This window comes from Bombyx mori, chromosome 8 (genome assembly GCF_030269925.1).
Source record: "Bombyx mori chromosome 8, ASM3026992v2".
Classification (NCBI taxonomy): Eukaryota; Metazoa; Arthropoda; class Insecta; order Lepidoptera; family Bombycidae; genus Bombyx; species Bombyx mori.
Window position 1 is genome coordinate 7275449 of NC_085114.1, and position 17484 is coordinate 7292932.

The window sequence follows — 17484 nt, forward strand, 5'->3', positions numbered from 1 at the left end:
ACTCTCAGTTAAAAATTTGTCTAGAGAAAAACAAAGAATTTTAGAAGTCCACCTACCAGTTAATCGACCTGACCTCGTTAAACAGTTTCTTAAGGAATACATAAAGAACAATACTAAATACTTCATTTATTTCGAAGATGACCAACATAGGAGACAATTTACAGAAGCAGTAATCTTTTTATTCAAAAAGGAAATGGTACAATTTTTCGAATGCACTAAAAGAGTAGTTTTTATTGAAAATGAATTAGAACAAAAAGAAATCGTTGAAAAATATCATACCGGTAAAACATGTCACCGAGGTATAAGAGAAACACTTACACACATTAAACGCACATACTTTTGGCATAAAATGGAACAAACCGTTTCAAGTGTCATAAACTCTTGCGAAGTATGTAAACGTATGAAATATGACAGGAAACCCCTCAGACCTACACTACAATTAACACAGACACAGACTAAACCTTTAGAAGAACTTTTTATCGACCTATTTACTATCGAGGGACATTACTATCTTACTATTATTGACGCCTTCAGCAAACTGGGACAAGCACTAGAAATTACAAACCGATCTACTCCGGAAGTAGTACGAGCCCTAATAAAATACTTTTCATTTTATGGGATACCCCAAAAAATTAGCTCGGATCCCGGTACGGAATTTAATAATGCACTTCTAAAAGAACTCTTATCATTTTACAAAATAGATTTACACATCAGTACATCTAACAACCCGAACTCCATGGGACTCATAGAAAGGTTCCATTCCACAATACTAGAAATATATAGATTGGCTAAATACGAACAAAAATACACGGATGCAGCATCCATAATGACCTATGCTATTATGGCCTATAATCAGTCTATTCACTCCAGTACTGGCTACACCCCATTCGAGATATTCTTAGGTCACACAGACTCTAGAAATACTTTTGATGCCGACTTTAATAAGCAATATATACAACAATTAATAAAAGAACACGCAAAAAGAACAAAATTTTTATACAAACATATTTCGGAACAAACAATAAAAATGAAGGAAAAACGAAACGAAAAAAGAGCAGGAGAAACAGAATTTAATATTAAACCAGGAGACACCATATTTTCCAAAAACACAAATAAAAGAATTAGCAAAGATAAGCCGCGTTACCAAAAAGCTATAGTTACAGATAACAGAAACACAGTTCCCGTTCAAATAAAAGAACGTAGTACAAAAGTTCCATTAAAAAACATTAAACGCCCTTCACAGGCACCTCCGCGTCCTCCTGATGACGATCATGACGATGCAAGTCCACGCCCTTCAACTTCAGGTATTAAATAACAATCCCGGAGTTTTACCCGTCAGGGAAGGCACTGCTGTTTTGTGCAAAGACAAGTGGATAATAGCAAGAGTATTGGACTTTAAACCTATTAGAGAAGACTTAGATCTTAACATTCAATGTTTCAGGGAACTAAATAGTTTAGTTAGTGTTAAGTTTATTAAGAACTTTACTTATAATTTTATAGATGTAAGAGAACAAGTAGACTATATGCAAAATCTAACAGTAAGCAAATTCGAACAAATCACTCCTACCTTTAAAATCAAACGCGGACTGATTAACCCAATTGGATCATTAATTAAAATCATTACAGGAAATCTGGATCACGATGATGCCATAAAATACGATAAATTAATTAGTGAAATAAAATCAGATCAAGACGCTAATGATAAAAAATTAACGTTAATCTCTGAAATGGTGCAAATTATATCTAATTCAACCATTACCTTAAACAGAAACCTCATTCGATTGAATAAGGAAATTGCAACATTGTGGCAAAATTATACTGAAAATTTACGAATTGAACACTTTGAAGTTCAAATCATATCCGCATACAATAAAATATACCATAACCTTCAGACGATTCATGTTAAGCTAAGTGAAATAGAAACTAGTTTTGCACTTAGTAGATTAGGAATATTACATCAATCCATTATTGATTCAAACAAATTATTAAGTTTACTTACAAATATTCATAAGAAAGATAAATTAGTTTATACCCCTAGTTTAGAAAACTTAGTTAAGATAGAACAAACGATAACACTTAAGGCTTATTTTAAGAAGAGCCAAATTACCTACCTTTTGGAAATACCTTTGATCGAGAAGGAAACCTATATCTATTATAAACTAATACCATTGCCCGTATCTCAAAATCCTACAGTAATTATCCTTCCAAAATATCCCTACCTCTTAGCAAAAGGGTTGAAGATCAGACTGCTTGCCCGGCCATGCCAGGAAATCGACGAGGCCAGCTTCATCTGCATCAACGATGAGATGCTGCAATTCATACAAGACCCCTGCATAACTGATCTAATGATGTACGTAGAAAACGTGAAATCATGCATTCAAATTCCAGTAATTATAGAAGACATCAAAATTCAGATTCTACAACAAAACCAATGGATTTTATACGCTAGAGATGAGACATTACTCACCAAAACCTGTCCTGAGGAAATATCCCGACAGAAAATCCAAGGCACCTATATACTCACCCTTGATGACCCCTGTGAAATTAAGGTCCGAAATATAACTCTGAAAATACGCCAAACCAATGTGGAAAATATAGAATACACAAAATCACCGATGCTCAATTTACCCCTACTTGATTCAACGAGTAAAATAAAAACTGCAGAACCAGTGCACCTGGAAGACGTCGATCTTACAGACCTGAAGATGCTCTCATTCGCCCTGAAGAAAAGTGTTAGTGGTTGTGAAAACAGTGAAAAGGCAATTATCCATGTGAAAAGTGTTAGCGTTTGGACTCTTTGCATTTATGTAATTTTAATAACTTTCATGTTATGTGCCTTAGTATATAAGTACCGTATGAAATTTTGTAAGATTTCAGTACGTAGATCTCCTGAAACAGAGAACTCCGTTCTTAAGGAGGGAGGAGTTACGTCGGGCACCTCTGCTGACGCATGTCTGCAAAGGCAGATCTTCGGCGAACTCAACTGCTGAATTGTGGAATTCGCAGACGACGGCATCCGCTGGACCGGTGGTCCGATGCCCTTCCCGTTAGATTAAGATTAGTAATAAGTTAGTCTTAAGTCAGATTTGGTACGGAATAAACGTTCATAAAATATAATTTCTATTTTTTAAAACGTACTCCGCGTGGCCCGCAACTTGACTAACTACAAAATATTTATCTTTTTTCTGTCTTGGTGCCCAGTTTTGCCCTTAAGTCCTATTGTAACTATATACGTATATACAAAATGTCAACAGACAAAACTTGTAAAGTAATTGAAAGTGCAAATGTTGTCACTTTAGCTCCATTTAAATTTGTGTATTGAAGTTTCATGTGTACTTGCGATATTTGCTTCAAACGACTTCGTTTACTCGTACGAAAGTTTTCTGCGTCGATAAACTGAACTATGCTAAAACGGTCGAAATCTGTTATCACAAAATAATTCAATTAAGAAGGCTAATTGCTTTACTCCTGGGGACTGAACTATAATTAAACCGTTAACCGCTTTTTAGATACATATATTAGAAAAAAAAAGCTCTGCACCAGGCTCTTAAAGATAATATACCGAAATTCTTACACATTTCAATTACGTGCTGCGCTGCTACGATCTATAAGTATAGCGGTATAGTTTAAGAACTTCATTATGAATTAAAACAAATTGTCTTACACTTCATTTTAATCGGCTTTATTTGGATTCATCTTGAGTTTCACTGTCTTATATTTTTTCTAATTTTGGAATAAATATTTAAAAATTTACGTTCTAAAAATTATCACATGTTAATAACGTAAGTTTTTAGGTCCCTTTGTTATGTAGTTTGTATCCTAACATCTTTATTGAAAGTTATAGGTTACGAAAACGGCTTATTATATTGTTTTTCAATAAGCTGTCAATCGTAAGAGGCCATAAACACACCTAATGTTACATCCATAAAATAATTTATTTAACTAAATATTTCTGTCCCTATTGTTATTTAATTTATGAACCAGTTTATATTCCAAAGACATTTCACTGTTATTTCTTAGGCGAGAACGTGTCAATATTTCAAATGACTGTCAAGACGGGCCTTGTTTTGCATGCTATTTTTGGACGGGAGAAATTTATCGGCATTTTTTGTCTTTCTAGCATTATTTTGTTACAACATTTATGAAATATTTAAAATAAGAAGGCAAATATATAACATAAGTTTTTTCAGACAGCATTGAACCGGTGTTATTTAATGACAGATAGGTTTAACAGCTTAATATACATCTTTACTCTTATATTGAGCTTAGCAGATATATTTTTTTTCCACAGCAGAAAATCGCACGGATCCCCACCCGCGCGGCAGGTGGGGTATGTGGGAGTTGAAACTCACTAAAAACTCCTGCCGCTCACAACCGGCGCCCTACCTCGGACTGGGCCGGAGCCCAGTCGGGGCTATTGAGACGGCGGGACAGGGTTGACGCAGAGCACATTACATCCATCCCACCGTCCCACGGACGCCGGACCGGCGGCCGCCAGCGACACGACCAACGGTTCCCTCGTTCAGCGGGCCGAGAGCCCGCCTTGATGGCGCCGCGTTACACCTTCCCCCAGAGCGGTCGGGGAACGCGGTTTACCATCACCCGGCTTCCTAATGCGGGTGAGCGTGCAAAGCACGCCACCCCACGTCTGGGTCTCTCCCCGCACAAAACGGGTGGGACCCCTAGCTCTTAGGGGGCCAGGTCACGGATACGACCCCGGTCCCGACCCCCTGCTCGGCGGCGGCGGGTTTCTGCGTAGTGAGGAGAGCTTTGCCTCACTCGCCCCGCCGCCTCCTTCTGCGAGATGGTGCACTCGCAGAAGTCGAGCATAGCCTTCCAGGACTCATCGCCGCCAAGCATCGATGCCACGACGCCAGGCAGTGACAAGTCAGGTCCTATCTTTGCGACCAGGACACGGCGCTGCACCTCCCAAGCGGGGCAGACAGCGAGCGTATGCTCCGCCGTGTCCAGGTCGTGTCCACAATGGTGACACCTCGTCGTCGGCTCAGCCCCTATCCGGCGCAGGTACTTCCCGAAGAATCCGTGCCCGGTCAGCACCTGCACCAGACGAAAGGTGAGACGTCATCACCTACCACGATTCACCCAGTCATCAGACTGGGTAAACCGCCTCGACGGTCCGTAGCCCCCACGTGGGGTTGGCCAATCGCCTCGACGAGCTTAGCAGATAGCCTTAAGTAGTATGAGTCATTTAATATTATAAAAGTGATACTTATAAATTATACAGTATTACACAGTAATTATACCTACAGTATTCATCTTTTGTAAGAATATAGTTTCTAAACATGGATAATGGTTATGGTAGGAATAGCTAAATCCGCAGATGAAAGGGCGGAATAAAGCAAAAAAAAAACAAGTCGAACCATTATTTATTTGTGATCTCACCTATCTTCAACGCCAAGATCCGTCAAGAGTTTCCTCAGTGCAGCAGCATCAACAGCATCCCAGGATCCAGATAGGTCAACTTCATTATCCGTGTGACCGACCACAGAGCTTTCCGACTGATCTTCGTCAGGATCCTGTTCAAGTTTATTTAATTTAAAAAAAGGTTTCAATTGCCTATTTTTATGATTTTGAGGTTGAAGAAAGCGCCAAAGGTCGAAACAAATAATCAGAATTGATTTTGTTAGAATACGTCTAGTTAAGTTACAAAGATAACGAAAGCAGGAAATGGTTAATCAAAAAAGATACTACCATTAGTGAAACATTTAACAAAATCTACAATGACAAAATTATAGAAGTATAATCAAATAATGTTTAGTTCTATTAGTTAATTTAATATACATATGGATGACCAAAATAAACAAAAATCATAGTTTGAAAAAATACAGTTTTAACATGGTACATAGACAAATATTTTTTTATAGATTTCTTGAATCAAATATAATAAAAATCGAGTATCATTTATTGTGAGGATAATCAAACCCAAAGAATGACTTATCACGAATTTTCTTTTGCGAAACGATAATTATTGTTATTTATTGAAAACACAAGGAAACAGACGCGATCTGAGATGTTGCCTTTTACGATATGTCTGTTCAAAGAATTTCCTTTTGCTTTTAATGACATAATGAATGCAAAGGAATGAAGGAAACACATTTTTCCTGAAGTCGAGTCACTTAGCTGAATATATCTGTGCAGAATATATTATTGTTAATATGTATTTTACTTCAAAATGACTTACTTGTTTGCCACCAAATCATGTTTTAGGAAACGTAAATTAAAAGTAGACATTCTAAACGATTTATGCAATCAACATCATTTAATTAATAATTAATAAATAGATGATTAAATATTTTTGTATTCAAACATTACTTTAATGGAAAATAAAAACAGAGAAACATTTTGGTGTTATAATATATACTTACGCTGTAGTCCCAAAAGGTTTCCTTATTTGGTTTCAGTCCTTTTTCTCGGGGTCTCCCTGTATTACCTTCCCTTATTTCAATTCAAAACATATACCATAATACAGTCTAATATGTTTTTCGTTAGAAGTTGTAATAAGTGTACATGATTGTAATGAAAATACGATCGCAAGATTTTTCTAGCGACATACATAATTAGGTTTCATATTGCGGCTCGCGCAAAGATTTTTGAACCGTATATAACATCATAAAAAAACTCACCATTGGAGCCGAATTCGTGACGACCAGGAGGGCAAAAACCCCAAACAAAACGGCCAAGCCCAGATTGTTCCTTATGAATTTCATCTTCGCCTAAACGCCTAAATGAAACAAAAAATGCAGATCTAAAATGTTGTTTCAACTATCTTTATTTTTTTTATGGCCCTTGTAGGCAGACGAGCATACGGCCCACCTGATGGTAAGTGGTTACCGTCGCCCATGGACTTCAGCAATGCCAGGGGCAGAGCCAAGCCACTGCCTACCGTTGAGTACTCTCCACAAGCCTCGCTTGAAGAAGGACAAGTCATAGTGCTCGGGAAACACCGTGGAGGGGAGCTCATTCCAAAGCCGGATGGTACGTGGCAAAAAAGATCTCTGGAAACGCACTGTGGATGGACGCAGTGGCTCCAGGTAGTATGGATGAACTCTACTCCGGTGGCGGGCGGTGCGATAGTAAAAACGAGATGATGGAATCATCTCAAATAATTCCTTTTTTTTTTTATGATTGATACTTTACTGGTGGCCCAAAGGCCTTTCCAGTTTCACTAGGATAGGTGGGCGAGCAAAGGCTCAGCCAAGAGGGGCGGGATTAGCCAACAACTGCCCGAGCGCCTCCGAAGGAGACCTAACAACTCAAGAGCAATTGCTTCGCGAATGAATCTACTACCGGATCGGAATCGCGACCCGCTGAGAAGATCCGGCGAGAAACTCAGCGAGCTGATTCATGGGTTAGGTTGCACGGCGAACTCTTTGTCGAGTTCGACGAGTACGGTTACCGAGGTCCCTAAGCCTGCTCCTAGTGTTAGAGCTGAAGGCGTCTAATGCAAAGGTTATTGGATCTGATGGATCCGTAAGAACGTGTCTAGGGCGTCGACGGTGACTGGCTCCTGCGTGATCAGGATTCAGGGAGTAGTCAGCGGCGGCAACGATAAGGCGATTATCATGACGCATAGCCTTATCGAAGTACCGTTCCGACGCTGACTTCATGTATTTCTGGATAGATTCGAGGCCCAGGTCGTCGTGTAGGTCAACGTTCCTCACGAACCACGGAGCTCCGACGGCTAACCTGCAAAAGCGGGATTGTAGAGATTGGAGGGTGTCTATGTGTGTGCAGGCCGCGTGAGCGAACACCACACTCGCGTAAGTCATGACGGGCCTTATGCAAGTTTTGTAAAGTGTCACCTTGTTCCGAAGGGACATTTTACTCCGCTTACAGATCATGGGGTAGAGTCTACCGAGAATAAATGCGGCACGGTCACGGACTGATTTTATATGCGGGCGGAATGTCATCGATGCATCCAGGGTAACGCCCAGGTACTTGACCTTCCTGGCCCAGGGTATGGGTTGTCTAAAGAGAGTAATCGGGGGTGTGAGATTCCTCTTCCTAATTCGGGAGGAAATCCGTGTGGAGCTTCCCCTCTGAAATAGCACCGCAGTACTTTTCGCTGGGTTGATGTCTATGCGCCATTTTCGGAACCACTGTCCTAGGGCTAGGGCTGCGCTCTGAAGCTTCTTCGCGATTAGAGACTTGTTTCTACTGGAATAGTAAACAGTCGTGTCGTCGGCGAATAAAGCTAAATGGGTCGGCGGCGACCGGGGAATATCGTTAACGAATAAGCTAAATAGGAGGGGTGAGAGGACAGAGCCTTGCGGGACTCCAGCTGTGAGAGGTCGTGGGGAGGAGCGGGTTCCCTCGACTCGATATCGAATAGAGCGGTTCGACAAGAAGTCCTGTATGATGAGCACGAGACTATCCGGCACGCCCATGTTGAATAGTTTGAAAATCAAACCGTTGTGCCAGACTTTGTCGAACGCTTTTGCGACGTCGAAGAAGAGAGCTCCCGTGTATAACGGTTTTGGTCGATTAAGCCCCACAAGAATATGCTACGTGAGGCGGTGCACCTGTTGAACGCATGAGTGATTTGTACGGAATCCGAATTGTTCATCGATGAGAATGCCCTTTGATGAGACGAAGTCTCTGAGGCGTTTGTAGAGCAGACGCTCATACAGTTTGCCTAGAGACATGAGGAGGCTAATCGGGCGATAGCTCGTCGGATGATTTTTTGGTTTACCGGGTTTATGTATGCCGATAACGTCCGCTTCTTTCCACACCGCGGGAAAGATACAGTTCGCCATAGCGGCATTGAAAATAGATGCCAACATCACGATGAGTTGGACGGGTAGAAGTTTAATAACGCGGTTGGATATACCGTCGGAACCGGGAGCCTTGCGGGGACGTAGGTCTTTGATCAAGTCTTTAACTTCCATCGGGGTGAAAATAATTCCTCAGAGCACTCCCCATGGAACATGCGGTACATAATGCAGAGAGAAGCGAAGTCCCTCTGCAGACCCAGGGGCTCCAAACGATCCGTGAGAATGGGATTATCGACAATCCGAAGATTCTATCTCTAGGTTCAATTAAAACCAGTTAAATGTTATTATTTTAGGTAGGCCATATTATGAACCTCTATCATATGTTTATTTCTGTCTTGAAGCGGGTGCGTTCCAGTTTCAGAGTTGAAGTAACAATAATTATCCTATACAATTGAGAGCTAGACCTCATTTAACAAGGTGGGTTAGCATTTTTACCAGGTAGGTCGTGGTCTCATTCACTTGTATATACAAATGTATGCTTGTATCTTTCCTTTGTTTTTATTCCTACTTGCTCAGCAGGCATACGGCCAAGGATAGAACATAGCCATCGACACTCATGAATGTCGGAAATATATACAGGCATACAACAATATCCTATAATAGAATCATCTATTTTTGTCTATTTTAAACAGAACCATCACAACATGAAATTGTTATTACTTACCAGTAAAAATTACTTAAGTTTAAAACAGTGAAATTGGTTAAAATACGAGTAAATTTAAACACATTAATTCAGACACCTGCTGAGTGCGCGTGCTGGGCTTGACAGCGCGAGCTTCTGCCTCCGCAGAATTTTATGTAAATCTAAAATTTCCTATAGGTGTCAATTTGTCAATTAAATTGAAAATTTCTTGCGATGTGTGTACAATTAATTATCTTCCTATTCGAGGCTTTAGTATTAGACAGTGGATAAATTAAAAAATTTATTCTGTGATTTTTCGAATACTGCCTTAATCTACATTGTCATAAATCCACGTTGTAATGTCAATGGACTGGGGTAGCTACTTAAAACTAGGAAAACCGTGCACTCGCTTATATGTATATAACAATGAAAAACACCATCAAGCTGAACTACGGTTATTAGAGGATTGAGAAAAAATTATAATAAATCTTATCTCAATTAAAGTGTGAGCGTGTTTTATGTTAGTACAGCCTGTGGTGGAGTAGGTATATTTGATTATATTTTGTTTGATTTTTAACAGACTTTTAAAAGCGCGTATATACGTTTCGTATTCATAAAATGAAACAACAACAGATTTTTCTGCTCTACCCACAAAAGCGTTATTGTAGAGCACAACAAAACGCAATAAGGAAAGAACAAAACACGCTAATTTCAAATCTTACAGCTAGGTACTTCTTTAAAAAAACTGCGTATTCGAATCAAACACCACTTTATATGGTGAGCCGTTGTAACTGCATAATAATGATAAAATCTGCATATGAAGCTTTCTTCTAAAATATAAAAAAAAAATAAAAAATCAAAAAATCTAAAAAAAATCTAGAAAAAAAACAAAAAATCTAAAAAGGTACAAAAAACGAGAATAATTCCACAGGTACATTATTTGTTCTTTAGGTCAATAAGTAAATCTGATCTTATTTATAGCAAGCGATATTCTGCATTCTTCTTATCCAATATATCATGTAGGTTCGTAAAACCCCTGGGAATAATATCACAAAGTATTCAGAGGCAGCCCTGAGGATCTGTAGGAGCCTTGATATGTAATTGGATACACGAGCTGCTATTTATCAATACAACGACCCAGCCGTGTATATGAAATTAAAAATAAACGATACCCGGATAAGCTGCTATTAGTATTCGTCCATACGTAGAATATTACATTAGTGGTGATTTAAGACGACCGTTTCTGAAGGATAATAAAAAATACATGGTACTATAATGTACATAGAAAAGATTATTCTTTTATGAAACTCTTTTGCTTAGATCGGTGCACTGCTGACCTGTTTTTAATTCTTTTCAGGAGCCCATGGGCATCATAACATGAATGCCGCAGCTCCTTGAGACAACGTTGAGTTCTTTTGAGGGATCTACCATCCAACCGTTGTCACGAAGCAGCCATGCTTTCCAGTTTGAAATGTGCGACATTCATTTCACAATACACTTGAGATTTCAACCCAGTTTGTTAAAGCGGATGGCATATTCACTTTGTGATTTCCCAGGCTTTATGATGGCTGCCACTCCAGACTATATGAAACGTGAACTCATTCATATTTTAAAAAAAAAACCAAACCCATATCGTAAGTTCGGAAAAATGAGGATAAAATTATTATAGAGAGATATCGAATGTCTATTGTAGAAAACACATAATAGATTTTATCAAAAGAGCATTCATACGAAACATTTCATTTATACTGTGGATGTTGTACAGTACTGATTGTGCGACTCGTATTTTTAGTAAAACTTTTTAGTTTTACATTGCCGACTAGTTTCAAATTGGAAAATGTCCTGCAGACGCTTTTGTCTGCAAACTTCGGTATGTTTTGAACACAGATTGAAAATGTTGGAGCTCATGAGTTTATAACATTGAGAAATAGCTACAGCAGTTGAATGTTTCGGGTATTTGCCTGTCACTTATCTCTCATCACCTTAACTCCTTTGTAGCCTATACTCACAGCGGCGACCACATGAAAATACTCAACGATGAGGTTATGTAACCCCAAGGAAAAGCTAATTTGTTTGGATGCTGCAATGAACATAATCAGAAGGTAGAATGGAAGATAGGTGCTATACCTAGGAGAGGAGAAGCTCTATTACAACGCTTTAAGTGCACCACGGACAAATTATAAATATAGAATGGTATTAATAATAATAATTTTCGCAAACGCGTCTGTATCGATGGAAGGAAATAAATAAATAAATGCCACCTTAAGAGTTCTAAGTCTCAATTTTATAGTAAAACGAAACGCATTACTACTTCACGGTAGAAATGGACTGGGTGGTGGTACATACCCGTGCCAGTTCACAATACGCCTTGCCATCAGTAAGTTCAGTAAGTTTTAAGCTAGGTATCGGCATTTAAGGTGCGTTGCTCATTGGCTCCAGGGACTTTTTTTTTTTTATGATTGAAAGTTTACTGGTGGCCCGAAGGCCTTTCCAGTTTCACCAGGACAGGTGGGCGAGCAAAGGCTCAGCCAAGAGGGGTGGGATTTGCTAACAACTGCCCGAGCGCCTCCGAAGGAGACCTAACAACTCAAGAGCAATTGTTTCGCGAATGAATCTACTACCGGATCGGAATCGCGACCCGCTGAGAAGATCCGGCGAGAAACTCAGCGGGCTGATGCATGGGTTAGGTTGCACGTCGACCTCTTTGTCGAGTTCGACGAGTACGGTTACCGGGGTCCCTAAGCCTGCCCCTAGTTTTTTTTTTTTTTTTTTTATGATTGAAAGTTTACTGGTGGCCCGAAGGCCTTTCCAGTTTCACCAGGACAGGTGGGCGAGCAAAGGCTCAGCCAAGAGGGGTGGGATTTGCTAACAACTGCCCGAGCGCCTCCGAAGGAGACCTAACAACTCAAGAGCAATTGTTTCGCGAATGAATCTACTACCGGATCGGAATCGCGACCCGCTGAGAAGATCCGGTGAGAAACTCAGCGGGCTGATGCATGGGTTAGGTTGCACGTCGACCTCTTTGTCGAGTTCGACGAGTACGGTTACCGGGGTCCCTAAGCCTGCCCCTAGTATTAGAGCTGAAGGCATCTAATGCAAAGGTTATTGGATCTGATGGATCCGTAAGGACGTGTCTAGGGCGTCGACGGTGACTGGCTCCTGCATGATCAGGATTCGGGGAGTAGTCAGCGGCGGCAGCGATAAGGCGATTATCATGACGCATAGCCTTATCGAAGTATCGTTCCGACGCTGACTTCATGTATTTCCGAATTGATTCGAGGCCCAGGTCGTCGTGTAGGTCAACGTTCCTCACGAACCACGGAGCCCCGACAGCTAACCTGCAAAAGCGGGATTGTAGGGATTGGAGGGTGTCTATGTGTGTGCGGGCCGCGTGAGCGAACACCACACTCGCGTAAGTCATGACGGGCCTTATGCAAGTTTTGTAAAGTGTCACCTTGTTCCGAAGGGACATTTTACTCCGCTTACAGATCATGGGGTAGAGTCTACCGAGAATAAACGCGGCACGGTCACGGACTGATTTTATATGCGGGCGGAATGTCATCGATGCATCCAGGGTAACGCCCAGGTACTTGACCTTCCTGGCCCAGGGTATGGGTTGTCTAAAGAGAGTAATCGGGGGTGTGAGATTCCTCCTCCTAATCCGGGAGGAAATCCGTGTGAAGCTTCCCCTCTGAAATAGCACCGCAGTACTTTTCGCTGGGTTGATGTCTATGCGCCATTTTCGGAACCACTGTCCTAGGGCTAGGGCTGCGCTCTGAAGCTTCTTCGCGATTAGGGACTTATTTCTACTAGAATAGTAAACAGTCGTGTCGTCGGCGAATAAAGCTAAATGGGTCGGCGGCGACCGGGGAATATCGTTGACGAATAAGCTAAATAGGAGGGGTGAGAGGACAGAGCCTTGCGGGACTCCAGCTGTGAGAGGTCGTGGGGAGGAGCGGGTTCCCTCGACTCGATATCGAAAAGAGCGGTTCGACAAGAAATCCCGTATGATGAGCACGAGACTATCCGGCACGCCCATGTTGAATAGTTTGAAAATCAAACCATTGTGCCAGACTTTGTCGAACGCTTTTGCGACGTCGAAGAAGAGAGCTCCCGTGTATAACGGTTTTGGTCGATTAAGCCCCACAAGAATGTGCTCCGTGAGGCGGTGCACCTGTTGAACGCATGAGTGATTTGTACGGAATCCGAATTGTTCATCGATAAGAATGCCCTTGGATGAGACGAAGTCTCTGAGGCGTTTGTAGAGCAGACGCTCATACAGTTTGCCTAGAGACATGAGGAGGCTAATCGGGCGGTAGCTCGTCGGATGATTTTTTGGTTTACCGGGTTTATGTATGCCGATAACGTCCGCTTCTTTCCACACCGCGGGAAAGATACAGTTCGCCATAGCGGCATTGAAAATAGATGCCAACATCACGATGAGTTGGACGGGTAGAAGTTTAATAACGCGGTTGGATATACCGTCGGAACCGGGAGCCTTGCGAGGACGTAGGTCTTTGATCAAGTCTTTAACTTCCATCGGGGTGACGGGTGGTAACGCATCAGAGGGTGGCAAGGAGGCTCTGCGTTCTACCTCACTGTCTACTAATTCTACATGAACAGGGTCCACGGATTGAGTGCTGGGCGTGCACTGGGTTTGCAATGTATCGGCCAGCAGCTCTGCTTTTTCGTCATCATCGAACGCCGCGAGTCGGCCTGAGGGGCCTACGAGGGGGGGCATAGTTACTACCGTATCCGATTTGAGAGTACGAGCTAAGCGGTAGTAAGACCTTTGAGAGGGCGCGAGTCCTTCTAAGAATTCAGACCATCTGGCATCTCGGACTTCGGTGATGCGAGACTTTACGTCGCGTTGTAGGGCACGCATTCGAATACGATTTTCCGCGGTAGGATACCTATCGTACGCACGGATCGAGGCGTTCTTAGCTCTAAGGAGTTCCCTAATATCGTCGGGCAATTTGAAGCGGTGAAGGAAGTCCTCCGCTACAACTTGCTTCGATGACCTATCTAATGTCGAGGTGATGTGTGACGTTACGATGTCTATGGCTTCAGCGGTATCCTGAGGAGACGGGATAGAGTCCGGACTAAACGGAAGCGATGGTGGATCAGATTCAGCCAGGCTGATGCCCAGCGTGTGCCAATCCACCACAGTCCTCGTGACGGGAACGGAATCGGGAGCGCGACCGAGCTTCATAACGACGGGACGGTGGTCTGAATCTAACTCTGAAACTACTTCGATCGAGTGTAAGCGCAGAGTTACGTTTTTTAATAACGCTATGTCGAGTATATCCGGGCGATGCGCGATATTTAGCGGGTAGTGAGTCGGGGTTAGCGGAGCGACGATATCGAAGGCGAGATCATCGACTAACGCGTCAAGCCGCCTGCCATTCGGGGTTGTGGTGTGTGAGTTCCACCTGATGTGTTTACAATTTAGGTCGCCCGCCAGAATGACAGAGCTCCCCATACCGAGCAGCGCCTCGATATCACTGCTTAGAACGATCTTATCCGGTGGAAGATAAACGGACGCGATAACGATCGGCGCGTGTCCCGTCAGTGAGATTCGGCACACTGATGCTTCGATATTAGCGAGCGCGGGAGGATCGAGCGGGACGCAATGCAGGGCTCTTCTATAGTAAATGACGGTACCACCACCACGGGCAGAGAGCCTGTCGTTCCTGACCATGTTATAGTTCGCGATTTTAGGGTCACAGCGCGCGGGCTTAAGTAGGGTCTCCTGCACTAAAAAGATATCAATTTGGTGGTCACGCAAAAAGTCAGAAACCTGATCACGTTGATTTGCGAGACCGTAAGCGTTAAAAAATCCTATCGTTACGGATAGGGGCTTTATTCTACTTATATACGCCATTGATTACCGGCGGAGTGAGGGGAGGACGTACGTATTTAATGACGCGTATACGTCGGCGTATTCCTGCACAACGGCGATAAAGTGTTGTGCAGTGGAGGCAGCGCGAATGGCGTCGCCCAAAGCGTTAACGCGCTCAAAGTTGATCGACTGAAAGAAGTCGATCGCTAAAGCGAGATTGTCGGACGCGGTCGGAGGGCAAGTCGCGGGAGAGGGACGAGTCGCGGGGGCGGGACGAATCGCGGAGGAGGGAGTTGTAGCCGTGTTCGTGTACGGCAGCGGTTTTGCCCAGGCCGAGACACTGGGCACCGCCGCCGGAACGAACGCTGGCTTAGCCTGCGACGCAGAGGGTGCCGAGGCTTTGATGTCTGGGCCGGAAGCTCGGAGGCGGTTTTGGCGGGCGACGCGGCGATTTATTTTAGGGGCTCGGGGGCAACCACGGTAATTCGCGGGGTGACCCTGTGTTCGACACAGGACGCAGCTAGGCGGTTCCGTCGCGGTTTTTTGGTCGCGAGCGCAGAGGGCCGTGGCGTGATCGCCCAAACACTTAACACATCGGGGGCGCGCGTGACAGTTACGGGAAGAGTGCCCGTACAATTGACAGTTATGGCACTGGCTAGGAGTGCCTTTTTTATGGGGGGCTTCGACAGCGATACCAGAGAGCCTACAGACGGTCTGTGTGTTAAAGATTTTCTTACCCTCGGGGGTAGGCTGGAGAGCGACTAGAACCATATTATATGGCTCCCTACCGCGACCGGTGTGCATACGGTGCACAGAATTCACTGGTAGGCCTTGTTCTAACAGGTCGGCTTTTACGAGCTCTACATCTAACTCTTTAGGGATTCCGCGTATTACAACGCGGAGTTCGCGCTCCTCCTGGAGCGTATACGTATGGAAACTTATACGCTCCTTACGGAGGTAAGAAGAGAGGGCCCTATGGTCGTCGGGTGTTTGAACCTTAATTTGAATGCCGTTCGCGAGGTTACGGGCATTCGTGAAATTTATATTTTTGGCCTTAAGGGCCAGGCAAACTCGATCCCAAGCTGCCTTCTCCTGAAGGATAACCGGGGGAGGGGTCTGGGTTTTATTTTGTGCCACCGGACGCGGCGACGGAGTGGCACGGGCTGGGGGCGCAACGGGAGTCTGAGGGCGGGGGCGCGACGCGTTCACGGCTTTGCTAATTTTAGCGGCCGCGGGAGCTCGAGACTCCGCGGCACGCTTCTTACCCTTCTGTACCAGGGTGAATCCATCCGTCGATGAGGCGGGGGCGAGGTCGACCTCCATGTCCGAGTCAGAGTCGGAGCACGAGGAGGCCGGTGCAGGCGACCTACGAGCAAGTGTAGGTGTTTTAGAGGGCGCGACGGAGGCCGCGGATGATCGCTCAGCTGAAACGATGGTCACGGCGGACGACGCAGCAGCTTTTCTCGCCAGTATAGGCGACACGGGAGCGGCAGGCACGACAGAGGCTGCGGTGCTCAATGCAGAAGCTCTGCACGCAGGTACAGGCGACGCAGGAGCAGCGAGCGCGGCGGAGTCCTCGAGAGGGCTCGCAGTGTGATTGGCCTTGAAGGCCAAAAACTCCGAGGCGAGCTGTGGGTGGCGAAGTCGGAGGAATTCCGCGAATACAGCGTCCATGATCGCTGAGTACCCAGGTGGGGCGGCCCCGGGTCTTGAAAACACTCGCCTTGCGGCGAGGCCCCAACTTCTCGGACCTGAGCGGTTCTATTGAACACAGGTGGCAATGCGGCGCGATTACTACAGGACAAAGAAAAAGCACAACAAAACAGAAATTACGAAAAGAAACAAAACAAATAAATACTTGCAGGAAACCACTTTGTCGGCAGATGTACCACGAACACAGAAACAACAAAAGGAAACAAAACAAATAAAAAACGTCCAGAAAGAGCACTTAGTCGGCAGATGTACCACAAACACAGGCCGCGCGAACAATGGCCGGGCTAACAAAAGCCGGGCGAACAAAGACCGGGCGATCGAGTGGACGATGAGCACGTCCGCACGTGACGGGTGCCTCTATCGGAAAATGCCCCTAGTATTAGAGCTGAAGGCATCTAATGCAAAGGTTATTGGATCTGATGGATCCGTAAGGACGTGTCTAGGGCGTCGACGGTGACTGGCTCCTGCATGATCAGGATTCGGGGAGTAGTCAGCGGCGGCAACGATAAGGC

General features: G+C 44.0%; 2 protein-coding genes across 2 annotated transcripts in view; both read right to left on the reverse strand.

The window, feature by feature from the left end:
• The window catches only part of LOC101745690 (LDLR chaperone boca), a 180062-nt gene that overhangs the window by 96569 nt on the left and 66009 nt on the right, over positions 1 to 17484 (reverse strand). The gene's annotated exons all lie outside the window — the stretch shown is intronic.
• The window catches only part of AST-C (allatostatin C), a 30838-nt gene that overhangs the window by 6725 nt on the left and 6629 nt on the right, over positions 1 to 17484 (reverse strand). The window contains exons 2-3 of the mRNA NM_001130884.2: positions 6645 to 6742; positions 5404 to 5537 (exon numbers count right to left, since the gene is read on the reverse strand). Of these exons, the coding sequence (NP_001124356.1) occupies positions 5404 to 5537; positions 6645 to 6728 (218 nt within the window). The 5' untranslated portion in view covers positions 6729 to 6742. The remainder of the gene's footprint in view (positions 1 to 5403; positions 5538 to 6644; positions 6743 to 17484) is intronic.